General features: G+C 41.5%; 1 protein-coding gene across 3 annotated transcripts in view; it reads left to right on the forward strand.

Moving 5' to 3' along the window:
* The window catches only part of mef2ca (myocyte enhancer factor 2ca), a 40,465-nt gene extending 32,358 nt beyond the window's left edge, over window positions 1–8,107 (forward strand). For all 3 annotated transcript variants that reach the window (XM_078271033.1, XM_078271034.1, XM_078271032.1), the window contains exons 6-10: window positions 1,027–1,071; window positions 3,403–3,569; window positions 5,048–5,177; window positions 5,270–5,393; window positions 6,823–8,107. In XM_078271033.1, the coding sequence (XP_078127159.1) occupies window positions 1,027–1,071; window positions 3,403–3,569; window positions 5,048–5,177; window positions 5,270–5,393; window positions 6,823–7,168 (812 nt within the window). In that variant the 3' untranslated portion in view covers window positions 7,169–8,107. The remainder of the gene's footprint in view (window positions 1–1,026; window positions 1,072–3,402; window positions 3,570–5,047; window positions 5,178–5,269; window positions 5,394–6,822) is intronic.
* Window positions 8,108–17,229: the final 9,122 nt, after the last annotated feature.

Consider the following 17,229-nt stretch of genomic DNA (forward strand, 5'->3'; position numbering starts at 1 on the left):
GGTTCTCCTTCTCCGTAAACAACATGAAATCAAGGAGAGGGTTAACTTCTCCTGCTCCAGATGTCTCACCGTGGTCAGAAAGAACAGGGGAGACACTTTGTCCCTCTCACTATGACTCTAGAGTCACTACTCGCTCCGAAGACAATCACAGTCACTTTACACCCCCCCAATAATCCATTCAGGGCTTTTTCTGAAGTATTTGTTGCTTTTTTGGACATTTTTGTCTGGTTTTCAATGTTTTTGTTGCCTTTTCTGAGGCAGTTGTTGTTTTTTTTGTTTTACTTTGGATATTTTCTGTTTTTATCGCCTTCCGCGAGGCTTTTTCCAAGTGTTTTTTTTTTTTTTGCGCTTTTTTAAAAAGTTTTTTTCACTTTTTTCGAGTTTTTGTTGCCTTCTCTGAGGTTTTATTTTTGCTTTTTTTGAGGGTTTTTTTGGACAATATTTTCAATGTTTTTTTAGCCTTCCGGGAGGCTTTTTCCAAAGTTTTTTTGCGCTTTTTTCAACGTTTTTGTCACTTTTTTTTCAACGTTTTTGTCACTTTTTTTCAACGTTTTTGTGATTTTTTTTTCAACGTTTTTGTCGCCTTTTTTTCAACGTTTTTTGTGATTTTTTTTTTTTTTCAACGTTTTTGTCACTTTTTTTCAACGTGTTTGTCACTTTTTTTTCAACGTTTTTGTCACTTTTTTTCAACGTGTTTGTCACTTTTTTTTCAACGTGTTTGTCACTTTTTTTTCAACGTGTTTGTCACTTTTTCTCCATCCATGCAGACATGTCCCGGGACCTCCCTAGATAGTTGGAAACCTCCCCCCCCCCCTCCACCCCCCCCAATGTTGAACGCAATGTTACGCCCTTGAGATCGACGCACACACCAACGTATAAACATCAGTCCACGAACGTAGGCTGCAGCGAAAGCTCTGCGTGGAGCCTCCGCAGAACCCTAAACCCCGCTTTATGAATCCGATGTTATTTTGATGTTCTTCTCTCCTTCAGTAATACCTTTTCAACGGAGATGTTTTGTGTCTGTAGGTCTGATGGGTTCAGAGCTGACGAGCACCTTGGTCTCCAACGTGGGTAAGACAGTCTGACCGTTACAGAGAGCTTGTTGTGACCAGTTAAACGTGTTTGTATTCAGCAACTTATCTCTATTATGTTGGGGGGGAAAGCCCGTTTTTTTAGCCAGTCCATTAATTGGTCTTCTCAAGCAAAAAAAAACAACAAAGGAATTTGTTCTAACTTCTCATTTGTCAGGACTTTGCTGCTTTTTTTGTCTGATGTGATAGAAAGTTTAATACCAGACAACAGGACTCATTTAAAGACTTTGGGGAAACATATGAGAGACTGATTAATAACAACAAAAACACAATGAAAGATTGATTAAAAACAGCCAAACGAGGAATACAAATACGTTACATTTGTAAAGATAAAAACATAAAATGACTAAATAAAACAAAAAAGTCTGTTGATATTAGAGCTGAGCGATATATTATATGGATATCGTGATATGAGACTAGAAGTGTTGTCTTTTCCTGGTTTTAAAGGCTGCGTTACAGTAAAGTGATGTCATTTTCTGACCTTACCAGACTGTTGTAGCTGTTCTATTATTTGCCTTTAACCACGTAGTCATTATATCCACATTACTGATGATTATTTAAAATCTCAGTGTGAAGATATTTAGTTGAAGCCCCAATTGTCAACCCTAGAATATCGCTGCAATATCGATATTGAGGTATTTGGTCAAGAATATCATGATATCTGATTTTCTCCCTATCGCCCAGCCCTAGTTATTATATTCATATTCCAACTAGGTCTGCAACTTACCATTATTTAAATTTTCTCCATTAATGGATTACCGTATTTTCCAGACTATAAGTCGCACTTTTTTTCATACTTTGGCTGGTCCTGCGACTTATAGTCAGGTGCGACTTATATATCAAAATATATATAATGTAACGTGTTTTTAAATGTTATTCATCAGCCGTGTGCTTGCCCATCAGCCGTGTGCTTGCCCATCAGCTGTGTGCTTGCCCATCAGCCGTGTGCTTGCCCAGCAGCCGTGTGCTTGCCCATCAGCTGTGTGCTTGCCCATCAGCCGTGTGCTTGCCCATCAGCTGTGTGCTTGCCCATCAGTTGTGTGCTTGGCCATCAGCTGTGTGCTTGGCCATCAGCTGTGTGCTTGCTCGTTACTTGTTACTCCTTAAAAAAGTAATCTGTTACTTTACTTTTTTACTTTTACGTTACTGTTAAAAGCAGGCGTCCCTGGCAGAGACTGAAGTTAATGATACCAAAACTATCTTTGACCATAAAGCCAATCTCTGGTTTATCAGTGAAGTGTCTGAACTCCACTGCAGGCTGGATTCCTTCCTCACAGAGACGGCTGATGCATTATGAACGAGTCCAGCGTGGGTTGAATGCCCATCAGCAGGTCATCGGCGTTACACGGTGTTAGTGTATACTATGTAATGTCTGTATCGACTTGTACCGGTCGTGCAGCCACGATGGTCCGTGCATTGTAATAGACACATGCAGCCTGTTTTCTGGAAATCCTTGCGTGTCTGTGCGACTGACACAAGTCCACAGCGGTCCGATGCGTGTATGTATGAGACCATCTCCTCCGCGTCCGTCTGTGAGGTTGTCAGCTTTGTGTCTGCCTGGCTCAGAGGGACGTCCAGCAAAACGCCACGAAGCTTAAAAAGCTGTCAAAGGTTAGCGTTGGCTGCTCTCGCTTGCCATGATTGCTCTGCTACCAGCCTCAGTCACGTCACGTGTGGAGCGTGTGAGCGCGCAGCTGAGAAGGCGGTGTCGCTGTCAAATCTGTCCCTGGGAAAAGTAACGTTGCGCTGAATTGAAAAAGGAACTACGTTTCGTTACCATATTTTCAGTAGTAGCACGTTACTCTACTTTTTACCTGAAAAAGTAGTTGCGTTACTGTACAAAGTAACGCGTTACACCCAACACTGACCGTTACATCCCTATTTATAACCATTAACACTTGTGTTGTCTTCACGTCGACCAAACAACGTGTTGTTTTTCTGGGTCAAAATCATTTTTTTAGACACTTTGGTCACTTTATATTCCAACTTTTTTTGTTACTTTGTTGATATTTTTGCCATTTTTTCAACGTTTGTCATTTTTGAAGCTTTTCTTTTAACATTTTTGTAACATTTTCCCAGTTTTTTATCACTTCTTTCAACGTGCTTTTATAATCAAACGCCCTAATTCAGTGAAAGTAGTGAACTGATTGTTTATTTGACTTGTGAAGAGCGTTGTAGGGAACCATCCACGTTTCTTTGTATGTGCACAATTTCGTTGAGGTAAACCCCAAATTTCTGCTATAGAAACTTTTTGAAAATGACGAAACAACAGCAGGGTTAAACATGACCCTCCACCTGTGGTTGTCACCAGGAAATGGCAGCTACGGTAACCACTGCACCTCTCCTGGGCTGCTGTCTCCGGGAGGCGTCTCCAAGAACATGCACGAAAAAAGTCCTCCTTCAATGAGCATGAGCCGTAAGCCTGACCTCCGGACACTGATGCCGCCCTCCAACAAGTGCAACAACATGCCCACCATTGTGAGTGCTGCTTTCGTCTTTATTGCCACATCATTTTGTTTATTTGGTCTCATTTCCGTACGGAGACTCATTGTGGTCTGTGCTTTAATGCTGCCCTCCAGTGTGAGGATTTTGATCTGATGTTGGTAAGTAATTCTTAAATTAAACAAGAAGTAGACGATACAACGGATAGCTGACATCAATACCGTTTGGTGGAAATTTACTATACTATGACTTTTTTCACTTTTTAGACATACTATACGATCACTTTTTTTTACATACTATACTATCACTTTTTAGACATACTATACTATCACTTTTTAGACATACTATACTATCACTTTTTTTACATACTATACGATCACTTTTTAGACATACTATACGATCACTTTTTTACATACTATACTATCACTTTTTAGACATACTATACTATCACTTTTTTTACATACTATACTATCACTTTTTTATACATACTATACTATCACTTTTTAGACATACTATACTATCACTTTTTAGACATACTATACTATCACTTTTTTATGACTTTTGGATATACTACATACTATGACTTTTTTCGACATACTATACTATACTGTGATGTTTTTAGACATACTATACTATGACTTTTTTTTACATACTATACTATGACTTTTTTACATACTATACTATCACTTTTTTATGACTTTTGGATATACTACATACTATGACTGTACTATACTGTGATGTTTTTAGACATACTATACTATGACTTTTAGGTGTCCTACACTATGACTTTTTTCACTTTCGACATACTTATACTGACTTTTGTCGACATGCTTTAACTGTATTACTTTTTATTAGATTGTTATTTTATACTTCATGACAATTAACGAGAGGTGACACAAAAAGTTACTTTAAAGAAACCATTCTTTTATTTAAAACAACACATTTCAAGACATTAGAAGGTTTGGCAGTCAGTAATGCCAGCATGTATGCATGAGTGAAACAATAGCGAGTGGAAAAACAAAGGATGGGAGCATTGTTTCCCTTCTCTCTTCCCATCATGGAACAAGGAAGTTGGGCTCTTCTAGTAACGGGACGACCTGACCACACCTACTGGCATCTGCAACACAAAGACAAGCAGCTAAAAAGAGGGGTCATCACATTGTACTATTTTAGACTTTCAATTAGTCATAAAAATAAAATAAAAAAGTCATAGTATAGCATGTCCGAAAAAGTTACAAAATAAGTTATAGTGTAGTATGTTGAAAACACGAAAAAAGTCATAGTACAGTATGTTGAAAACATGAAAAAAGTCATAGTAGAGTATGTCGAAAAAACTCATAAAAAGTCATAGTATAGTATGTTGAAAAAAGGTAAAGAATGAAGTATAATACATACTTTTAAGTAGGGTTGTGTATGCAGTACGACAGTTATAGTGGAGTCTTTTACTTTACTTCAGTGAAGGATCTGAATCCTTGAGTATTAGTACATGTGTAACGTCTGACTTGTCTTTGCAGAACCAGAGAATAAATCATTCTCAGACCGCCCAGACGCTGTCCACTCCGGCCGTGTCCATCGCTGCTCAGACTCTCCCTGGACAGGTGATGGGCGGGTATCCGTCCACGCTCTCCTCTTCTTACGGCACAGGTGATTAAAACACAACGGTACCGCAACACACCGGAGGCTCCGCCTCATGTGGGATGATTAATGACATTAGTGCGTTTGTTCCCCCCCCTTAGAGTTCTCCCTCAGCAGCGACCTCTCCTCTCTGTCTGGGTTCGGAGGTTCTGGTCTTGGATCGGTCACATGCTGGCAGCAACAGCAGATCCAGAACCTGCAGCACTCAGCGCTCGGACACATGGGGTGAGGACCTGTGTGTGTTCCAACATGGCTTTCAGACAAAAACACAAAACTGCACAAAATACCTGTGCTCATGTCCATTATGGCTGTCATCGTCAGAGACCGGTCTTCAGCTTCTTTCACTGTTGATCATTTCAATGAAAATGAGAATAATGGTACAAAAATGATCAGGGTTGGGGGGGGGATTGAGACAGGGTTAGAGGGGGGGTGAGACAGGGAGAGACAGAGTGAGACAGGGTTAGAGGGGGGAGAGGCAGTGAGACAGGGTTAGAGGAGGGAGAGAGACGGTGAGACAGGGTAAGTGGAGGGAGAAAGACAGGGTTAGAGAGGGAAGAGAGACAGGGTTAGACGGTGAGACAGGGTTAGAGAGGGGAGTGAGACAGGGTTAGAGGGGGAGAGAGACAGTGAGACAGGGTAAGTGGAGGGAGAGAGACAGGGTTAGAGAGGGGAGAGAGACAGGGTAAGTGGAGGGAGAGAGACAGTGAGACAGGGTTAGAGAGGGGAGAGAGACAGGGTTAGAGGAGGGAGAGAGACGGTGAGACAGGGTAAGTGGAGGGAGAAAGACAGGGTTAGAGAGGGGAGTGAGACAGGGTTAGACGGTGAGACAGGGTTAGAGAGGGGAGAGAGACGGTGAGACAGGGTAAGTGGAGGGAGTGAGACAGGGTTAGAGAGGGGAGTGAGACAGGGTTAGAGAGGGAGAGAGACAGGGTTAGAGAGGGGAGTGAGACAGGGTTAGAGAGGGGAGAGAGACAGGGTTAGAGAGGGGAGCGAGACAGGGTTAGAGAGGGGAGAGAGACAGGGTTAGAGAGGGGAGAGAGACAGGGTTAGAGGAGGGAGAGAGACGGTGAGACAGGGTTAGAGAGGGGAGTGAGACAGTGAGACAGGGTTAGAGAGGGGAGAGTGAGACAGGGTTAGAGAGGGGAGAGAGACAGTGAGACCGGGTTAGAGAGGGGAGAGAGACAGTGAGACAGGGTTAGAGAGGGGAGTGAGACAGGGTTAGAGAGGGGAGTGAGACAGTGAGACCGGGTTAGAGAGGGGAGAGAGACAGGGTTAGAGAGGGGAGTGAGACAGTGAGACCGGGTTAGAGAGGGGAGAGAGACAGTGAGACAGGGTTAGAGGAGGGAGAGAGACGGTGAGACAGGGTTAGAGAGGGGAGAGAGACAGGGTTAGAGAGGGGAGAGAGACAGGGTTAGAGGAGGGAGAGAGACGGTGAGACAGGGTAAGTGGAGGGAGAAAGACAGGGTTAGACAGTGAGACAGGGTTAGAGAGGGGAGAGAGACAGGGTTAGAGGAGGGAGAGAGACGGTGAGACAGGGTTAGAGAGGGGAGAGAGACAGTGAGACCGGGTTAGAGAGGGGAGAGAGACAGAAAGCGACTGTTTACCTGGTCTGAGATCAGTCTTGTAGTCATCACTTTACTCTCTCGTCCTCCAGGAACTTGTGTCAGAACTCGAACCTGAACCTCTCCTCCGGTCACGCCAACCTCAACATCAAGTCGGAGCCGGCCTCGCCGCCCCGAGACCGAAACATCGGCATGGTCGGACTAATCGGCAGCGGCGGCATGACCACAGCCGGATACTCCACCGTCGTCGGCCGGGGTCCCATCGAGGCGGGCCGCTCCCCTGGCGACAGCGCGTCCAGCTGCGGGAGCTCGTACGAAGGCAGCGAGGAGCGCGAGGATCACCACGGGAACTTCCTTCTCCAGCCTCTGTCCAATCAGGAAGAGCGCCACAGCCCGTCAGTCAAACGGATGAGGCTATCGGAGGGGTGGGCCACATGATGGGAGCAGGTCTGCAGCCAATGGGAGGAGGGGTGTTAGTAAAGTTACCTTAGAGTATTATTAATATTATTATTATATTCTTCTTGTACTGAGTGGGTGTGCTTCTGTGTAACGTAACATGTACGTGAGGGAGGGAAGAATCAGAAATTAATACAGTGACAACGTTCTGCTGTATTTACAACATGTACTGTAGCTAGACGTGTACACGAGAGGAAATACTTCTGGTACGTAGTATTTATCAAACTGCTTAAAAAGTACACTTCAGAGTGACAACGTTCTGCACTGACACTGAAGAATAAAACATTTCTTTGTCAAGTTCTTGTACTTCTAAGTTCGACAATATTAATCACGACGGAGCCGGCAGAGCCAATCAGAGACAAGGATTTGACATCTGCCACTTTAAAATAAGTGTTATACGATGAGATCAAACACTGTTTATCCTGAGGGGAAATTGTTGTGCAGCAGTTGCAATACAAAGTACTAAGAGTGCAAAATACACAAATCTAAAATAAACAATAACGTGCAAATCCAAAATGCAATATACAGTAAAAATCTTATTTATTTTTATAGGCAAAAGACATATCTCTAGTTGCAATTCACACGTAAACATCAATCTAATGAATGAATAATATGTAAATGGCATTACAACGGAGCCTCTTAAGCTGCTGACGCACCAACCAGACGGCCGACCGTTGGCCTGAGTCGGTCTAAAAAGTTCCTCAGAACACCGATGAGACGAGACGTAATACGGCTCCATAACAGCAGGCGGCGCTAATCTGTTGTCGCCCAAAAAATGGGCCAGACTGTCATGGCGTCTCGTTCAGAATACGATCTCATATTGTACTAAAATAGTTCACCGAAACGTGTTTCTGAAAACATTGTAAGAGAGAAATAGCAGCTGCTGAATCTGTCTTCATTTCAGATCAACAAAGGTCAGTTTAAAAGGTCAGATTTTGAGAGACTCTAGTCACGCTCATCCCGCTCCCCGTTTCCTGGTTAGCTCTCCACCAATCAGATGGGTCTATAGGTGCTTTCCGACCGGATAGTACTTGTACTTTTTAGAGGAAAAGTACACTTCTAAGCAGTTCTAAGAACTACTCTCCCCCAAAATCTTTTTCCCCGTTTGCATTCCCACTGGCCCAGTGGCCGTAGGGACTGGGAGGAGGGGTAAGGGAGGGACGCAGGCACGGCAACGGTCTTTATAGCGTCGTCACCAGACCTTAGCGCCACACACAACAACAACAACAACAAATGATGCTAATACTTGTGCACTTTTCCTCTGTTAAATGCACGTCCATTCTCGTAGTAATTCACGTAATGTTTTGCTCAACACAGACGGGGTTCTGTTCGACCAATCAAGTCCACCTAGGAAAAGAGAAAAGTAAAAGACCCTGCTCTGAAGTAGGAGCTAAAAAAGTACGCTACTGAGGACAGAGGAACTTAAAAATCCCCAAATGTTTCCTGTCGGAACACGACGAAAAAAGTGTCTAGGAACGTTTAGTTCTAAGAACTGCAGAAACCCCTCCGGTCGGAAAGCCCCTCTAGTCAAGCTCATCCCGCTCGTTATTTCCGGGTGAGTCCCGACTGTCCTGTCTTCGACTGAGCATGTCAGCTCGGCCCAAATGAAGGCCGACAGCTCCTCCGACGGACGACGGCACGATCACACCGACCTGACTCGAGTCACCGATCTCCCAGACTGTCCGACGGCTGATTATCGGCCCGGTGTGTCAGCGCCCTTAAAAAGATAACTGGGGATTTCTATGAATCTACCAGATTATTTAAATGAGCAAAATGAATCGTAATGAATGAAAAACCCTATAAAGACATTGGCTGAAATGGAAACAAGAAGAAACTCTCCTGCTGGTCGAAGATCAAATCACTGCCAGCTATGATTATTATTTGCACCATTGATAAAAGAGAAAGAAAGAGAGAGACATGCCGACAGTACTGCAAGTTAAAACTAGGGTTGGGTATCGTTTGGATTACATCAAAGAAAGGCCGTTACGTCCGTTTCCATCACAATATTTTGGTGGAAAATATTTCAGTCGACACATTAAGTGGGTATAATGTGTACAAAAGTATATTTTGTCCCTGAAGTTTTTTGATAAATGCATCCTGAAAAAACGTGAGTAAAAGTGAAGGATTTCTACTTTAAGCAGTTTGATAAATGGGCGTCCAGGATGTGGTCTGAGTACTGTACTACGTGTGCGTACTAAAACAGAATTTGTCGTGTACATGTATTGCTTGATTTGTGTGTGTGTGTGTGTGTGTTCGGGGGGGGGGGGGAGGGAGGGGGTATAATAATAAAGTAAATAACAAATATGTTACATGCACATTCATGTATGTGCACATATATGCAAACTAACAAACAAAAAAAAAAGGTAAAAGTGAAGAAGTCTGGTACTCTGAACAGTTTAATAACACGCATGAGCAGGCGTGCGGAGCCCACGCCGTGTTGCAGGTTCAACATTATTTGCGCACATTTAAACATATAGCACATTTATATATGAATGTATGGAGGGTAAAGTGTGGCAAAAAAACAGGTAGAGAGAGAGAGAGAGAGAGAGAGAGAGAGAGAGAGAGAGAGAGAGAGAGAGAGGGAGAGAGGGAGAGAGAGAGAGAGGGAGAGAGAGAGAGAGAGAGAGAGAGAGAGAGAGAGAGAGAGAGAGAGAAGACGTACAGTAAGAAGAAGATGGAGATTTTTGGCTGTGGTGAGATGAAAAGAAAGGGGGCTGAGGAGGTTTTAGTCGAGCGATGAGAAAGTTTTTTGCAACAGGTTGCATAGAAAAGACGTTTCACTTGATGTGAAAACACTTGTCAGAGTTAGGGAATAATCTACAGAGCTGTTAGCTAACGTGTGGTTTTAAGCAAACTGTAATCCAGATACACAAAACTATGGAAGCAAAGAAAGCTGCGAGGATTTCTCTCTTATACGATTTACCATTACTGAATACTACGACCGTGATAGAAGATGTGATATGTGTGTACGGAGGGAACTCAAATTACTGGAATTGTTGGGTCTTTGTAAATTATAGAGTGTGGTCTAGACCTCTATCTGTAAAGTGTCTCGAGATATCTTCTTATGATTTGATATTATAAATAAAATTGAATTGATTTGAACAACATGTTAGCAAAAGCCTGTCAGAAGACGTAGGAAGTTGGATGTTTAAATAAAGACAATAACTAGGGGTGGTACAGTTCATAAAAAAACATCCGAACCGCTCGGTTCACTTGTCTCGGTCCATCAGTCCGCTGTTAACGTGCACTAACCTCTTCCTGCCGTAGTGCCCACTTTATACACCTGACGAAACAAAGGTCAAAGGCCTCAAAAGAACGCCGGAAAAAAGAAAACGCTGGAAAAACCCATCAAAAGGCGCCAAATGTCAACAAAAACAAGAGTCAAAATCATCATGAAGCCCCAACTCAGTTCTTGATTGGCCAACTGCCCATTCAAACCAAATCACTCAACACGATGACGTCATTTACATCATCGTATCACGTAAATACCATGACGTCATTTACACGACACGATGACGTCATTTACATCATCGTATCACGTAAATACCATGACGTCATTTACACGACACGATGACGTCATTTACATCATCGTATCACGTAAATACCATGACGTCATTTACACGACACGATGACGTCATTTACACGATACTATGGCGTCATTTACGCAATACCATGACGTCATTTACGCGATACCATGACGTCATTTACGCGACACGATGACGTCATTTACACGACGACGTCATTTACGCGACACGATGACGTCATTTACGCGATACGATGTCATTTACACGATACGATGACGTCATTTACGCGATACGATGACGTCATTTACGCGATACGATGACGTCATTTACACGACGACGTCATTTACATAAGATGACGTCATTTACACGACGATGTCATTTACATAAGATGACGTCATTTACATAAGATGACGTCATTTACATAAGATGATGTCATTTACATGATACGATGACGAGCGAACGGGCAAGTAAGTATTTATATTTACTTACCCGTCCAATATTTAAAAGAATTTGATCAAAACAACAACAACAACAACAACAGGGCTAACAATGTAAGATGAATTCCAAACTTACTAAAACTATCGGTGCTTCTGTCATATATATTATATATATATACATAGATATAAATATATATATCTATATATATATATATATATATATATATATATATATATATAAATATATATAAATATATATATATATATATATATATATATATAATATATATATATATATATATATTATATATATATACATAGATATAAATATATATATCTATATATATATATATATATATATAATTACCCGGAAGTTTGAGAAAGGAACTAAACGACATTTCTTCACATAGTTGGTTTTTAAAGTTAGAATATTTCACTAAAGTAATATTGAAAGTATTCGGTAATGGTTCGTGTTGTCTTCCCGTCGACCGTGCAACGTTTCATTATTCTGGATCTAAAATTTTAACTATTTGATCGTCTTTTTTTACCCTTTTGTCGCTTTTCCCGAAGTTTTTTTCAAATCTTTTTGTCGATTTTTTCACCGTTGTTTCATTTAGTTTTTTTCAAACGCTATAAAATGTAATTAAACACCCAAATTCAATGAAAGTAGTGAACCGGTCATTTATTTTACTTGTGAAGCGCGTCGTTATTTTTTTTTTTTTAACAATTTGGTTGAAAGAAACTCAAATTTCGGACTTTTTGACCCGAGGACAACAGGAAGGTTAACATTTTTGAAATCTAAAAATAAATAATCTTGGCCTTTATTTGCTTCCATACACCATCACCTGCATTATTATTTTTCCTATAAAACAAAACATCTGTGGTTTTTACGAGTCAAACAACAGACACAACTCGTCCAAACTTGAGTTTTTAATAAACTTCACTCATGGCCTTGTTGTTAGCCGTTAGCTTAGCATTCAGAGTGGGGATCGCACTCCTATAAAAGCCATATCCAACGGGGTCAGTGATGCTTTGCTGCACAGTTTATATAGTGTTATGTTTTTGAACTGTTTATTATATCAAATTGATATTCTTGGATGTCTGCGGCTCTATTTAATAACATAAACAGTAATATAAGACTTAGAAAGCACAGACATTTTCTACTAAACATTCAGGGAGTCTTTTAAGTCAGCTGGAAGTTTAAAAACAAAACAAGAATTCACCTTTAACGTTCAGCGGGTGTCAGAGCAACGAATCACAAAGGACAATTATTAAAATACGCCGTATTTACAGAGGTGGAAGAAGATCATTTACAGTACAACAAATATAAAAAAGTATAGCTAGTTTGAGTCTTTTAGCTCTTAGCTTTAGCGGCAGACTGTTGTACGTCCCGCTGTTGGAATCCTCTACAGTGAAATACAGTCACACTACACCGTTTAGGTGTGTTTAATCCAGTTACTACTGTAGCTAACGGTAGGCTAACGTTACCTGCTGTGTAACGTGTTATTAGTGTTCACTACTGTAGCTAACGGTAGGCTAACAGTAGGCTAACATTAGCTGCTGTGTAACGTGTTATTAGTGTTCACTACTGTAGCTAACGGTAGGCTAACGTTACCTGCTGTGTAACGTGTTATTAGTGTTCACTACTGTAGCTAACGGTAGGCTAACGTTAACTGCTGTGTAACGTGTTATTAGTGTTCACTACTAGCTACGGTAGCTAACGTTAGCTGCTGTGTAACGTGTTATTAGTGTTCACTACTGTAGCTAACGTAGGCTAGCTGCTGTGTAACGTGTTATTAGTGTTTACTGCTAGTAGGCTAACGTTAGCTGCTGTGTAACGTGTTATTAGTGTTCACTACTGTAGCTAACGTTAGGCTAACAGTAGGCTAACGTTAACTGCTGTGTAACATGTTATTAGTGTTTACTGTAGCTAACGGTAGGCTAACAGTAGGCTAACGTTAGCTGCTGTGTAACGTGTTATTAGTGTTCACCCACTGTAGCTAACGGTAGGCTAACGTTAGCTGAGTGTAACATGTTATTAGTGTTAACTAGTGTGACATGCAACGATGTTTCTGTTGCATCTAAGCAGTAAGCAGTTATAATTAGCCTTAAACTCAACATATAATCGTGATAATTAATCGTGATCAATATATTGATATACTTCCAACTCTGTATATATTTGTGCTGTAACTCTACAAAAACATTCTGGTCATTTTTTAATAATTTGTGCCTTGTACCTAAAAACTGACACCCGCCAAAATAAGAGCCCGAAAAGCTGCTGACTGATGTTCACGGTGTGTTTTTAAAGAGACGGAGAGATGGCTGAGGGTTGTTCACATTTGAATATTTTGGTTTAAAAACTGTATATTTGGAGCTTAAACCTCTCAGCCACAGTGTGTGTGTGTGTGTGTTTGTGCCACATCTGCGACTAAATTAACTAATTAAAATAAAATAGAAGCTGCTCTAGTTTAAAAACAACAACTGCCATTTAGTTATGAAGTGTTTGGGGGGGATAGGGTAGAGCCCAGATGTGTTTCTCTTTCTGCACTCCTTTTCTTTTATGATGACCGTGTTGTCTCTGGGTTGGTCGGCTTCCAGCTCAGATTAACCCTTAATTAATTAAGGGTTGGTTGGTTGTTGTTTTCAACCTGGACCATATTTTCCAATGTTAAGTGTCGAAGTGACTGATGGGAACAACATCTTTGAGATTGGTACGGTATTAAGCGAGACAAGCTGCAATGTAACGGTAAACTATGAAATGTTTTTGCCGCTGATAGGCTCAGATTATTATTCTAAGATCCTTTTTGTTCAACATGAAACAAGTGAAATCACCATCGCCAAACCCACCAGACTCCATGTAAATAATCAGTACTTTTAATCATCGTAAAACACTTCATTCAGAGTCGACAGAAACTAAATAAAACTATGAAAAGCCGTCTTCGTTCATCTTTCCACTGTTCCAACAATCACCACTCTGGTTTGGTTGAAATAAACCCTTAATTCACCCATTTACATGTGGAGATATGCTGGCTCTATAGACGCTAAAAGTCCTGATTATTTACATGGAGTCTGGTGGAGATATACTGGCTCTATAGACGCTAAAAGTCCTGATTATTTACATGGAGTCTGGTGGGTTTCTTGGGATCTTACTCTTTAACAAAAAGGTCTATCTCTGTAGGGATCCTTTCCATAATGTTGTCAGACACTTAGAATAATAATCTGAGTCTGTCAGCGGCAACAACAGAACTTTTAGTGGACGCTGACTGAAGGTTCATAGCTGAAGACCTGAACAGCTACTGCTACAATATCCTAGAGCGCTATGTGGAGCGGTGCTAACGTTAGATAAAACAAAGTGGTGGAGCGAGAGAGAGAGAGACAGAGAGACAGAGGCAGAGAGAGAGAGAGAGGGGGAGATGTAGGGCGTTTTTTCAGAAAAGTTTAACTTTTTTCAACTATAAAAAGACGCTCTGAGCTGCAGAAAAAGAAGTCGGAGGCGGCGTTTAATAAAGCTCTCACGACTGTTTTGAATACACAGTTTACGGCGTAGGATTATAATGTAAAACAGACGCTGGCTGCTTCAAAAAAAGACGCCAAGTGTGAACAGAGTCTGGGACACAAAACAGGAAAATAGGGTCCAGGTTGAAGAAAAAAAAAAACAACGTTAGCGTTTAACGAAGCTGAAGGAGCGGAGAGCCAGGAGCTCGTCCTCAGGCCGTGTGTCAGCGGACTGTAAACTAACCAAAGTGTGTTTTGGGGTTTGATTCTTTCATTTAGTAACTGCCTGGACTTGTACCTCAAAAAAACGCCCTGATGAAATCACATTTTATTTGGGTTTGACACAAGTGAATGTCCTCTGGGCTGCATCTTCCCCTCTTCACATGTGCTTCTTCTAATAACCACGAGTTAAATATCCTAAAAAGAGATTGTTAGCGGCATAAGCTGGCCTTTGTCGCCACTTGGAGACAATGTTTCTCAGAAGAAAAACAAGGTGCACAGTCAGAGATCATGTACAGCACCTCCCTCACTCAGAAATGTGGTAGTTTGTTTGTATTTTGCAGAAAAATATACAAAAATAAAAAACAGGCTCTGTTAACAAATGTCTCCGTGTGGTTTGTCGTCATTGCTTCTTCAGCTATTTAGATAATAATGCAATTAATTGATGGGTTTGAGCCATTTTTTATTATAGAAATCTACGCTAGGGTTGCACAATATTAACCAAATGTGATATTGCGGTATCAATATTCATTTCGATATTTTTTAAACATGAAATTATAAATGTTTCGGGAAAACGCATCAAAATACATTCATAACAAATTAAACAAGTTTTCTTACGACACGGTTTTTCAACTGACGGTCATATTGGACTGGTCCAACATGAATAAATAAATAAGGACCATGTCCACCCACACACACACACACACACACACACACACACACACACACACAGACAGACACAGACACACACACACACACACAGACAGACAGACAGACAGACACACACACACAGAGAGACAGACACACACACACACACACACACACAGACACACACACAGACAGACAGACAGACAGACAGACAGACACACACAGACAGAGAGACAGACACAAACACACACACACACATACATACAGACAGACACACAGACACACACACAGACACAGACGCACACACACACACAGACAGACACACACACAGACACACACACAGACAGACACACACACACACACACACAGACAGACACACACACACAGTCCCTTATCTTCGAGTGTGTGTGTGATGTAAGAAAGGAAATGGAATCTGCTGAAGAGGCCAAATAGACAATCTGGGACACAGCTCACATACCAGACAGCATTTAGTTTGGGATAACATTTATACATCTAATGAACACTAGGACCATATCACTCACACACACACACACACACACACACACACACACACACACACACACACACACACACACACACACACAGAGAGAGAGCATGTCTACAGAACAGGACATGTTTTACTGGTTGGACAGTATAAAACATATAAATAAAGAGAACAGGACACAACCTTTCTTTCTCTTCTCTCTTCTTTCTTCTGATCCGTTCCGTTGAGTAGGCCCTCATTTATGAAACGTGCGTACGACCTAAAACAGGCGTAGGACGGGCATCAGTGATCACATTCTTTCTACAGCCTTTAATACCAGTTTTCAGGCTGCCAAATAGTTCACACGTTGGTGCAAATGAACCTGAGACATCAGGGTTTCAATCTCCACCTCTGAAAAGTGCGGCTTCTCAGCCGGATTACGTCTCACCATGACATAAATTGCAGGGGCGAGGCCTCAAAACCCAGAATATATTGGGACGTGGTATTTAAATTACGACCGTTAACCGGCCGCTGCATTTATCAATGTACGACCATCCTTACGCTCTGATTGGTGCGATACGTATGTTTCATGAATCACACGTGAAGCCTGTCGTAAGATGATTTCTGCTCTCATATCCGTGCTGGTTTCTACGTTAGGTTGATAAATGGGGCCGTTGTCTCTATTTCTTCACTTACACTGTCACGCTGTTGAAATATGCACACACGTGGTCCGCTCCGTAGGGTTTGTCACGTAGTGGACACGTGCGCTGACGTGCACTAACGTGCAGTTAGCACGGTAACTGGCCAATGAAACAGGATCATTACAGCGTTTCAAGCTCTAAATCAAACAACTAAGCCACAGAGCCAAAGGACGGGACGCAGCGCTCCCCAAAATAAACTAAATACTGTATACTTATCGCGACACTTTCAATATTGCGCATTGTGATATTGCAATAACGATATTAAGTCGATATATCACGCACCCCTAGTTTGAGTCATTTTTTATTGTAATAAAAGGGTAAAACGTCTGATTCCAGCTTGTTAAATGTGATTATTTTCTAGTCTCTTCTCTCCTCTGGGACAGTAAACTGAAGATCTTTGAGTTGTGGACAAAACAAGACATTTGAGGACGTCATGACACACAGGGGACCAGTTCATGTCCTGAAGAAGTTAAGGAGAAAACACAAGACTTTCACCCAGGAAACAGGTGTTCATGTCCTGAAGAAGTTAAGGAGA

Source organism: Sander vitreus, chromosome 16, assembly GCF_031162955.1.
Source record: "Sander vitreus isolate 19-12246 chromosome 16, sanVit1, whole genome shotgun sequence".
Classification (NCBI taxonomy): Eukaryota; Metazoa; Chordata; class Actinopteri; order Perciformes; family Percidae; genus Sander; species Sander vitreus.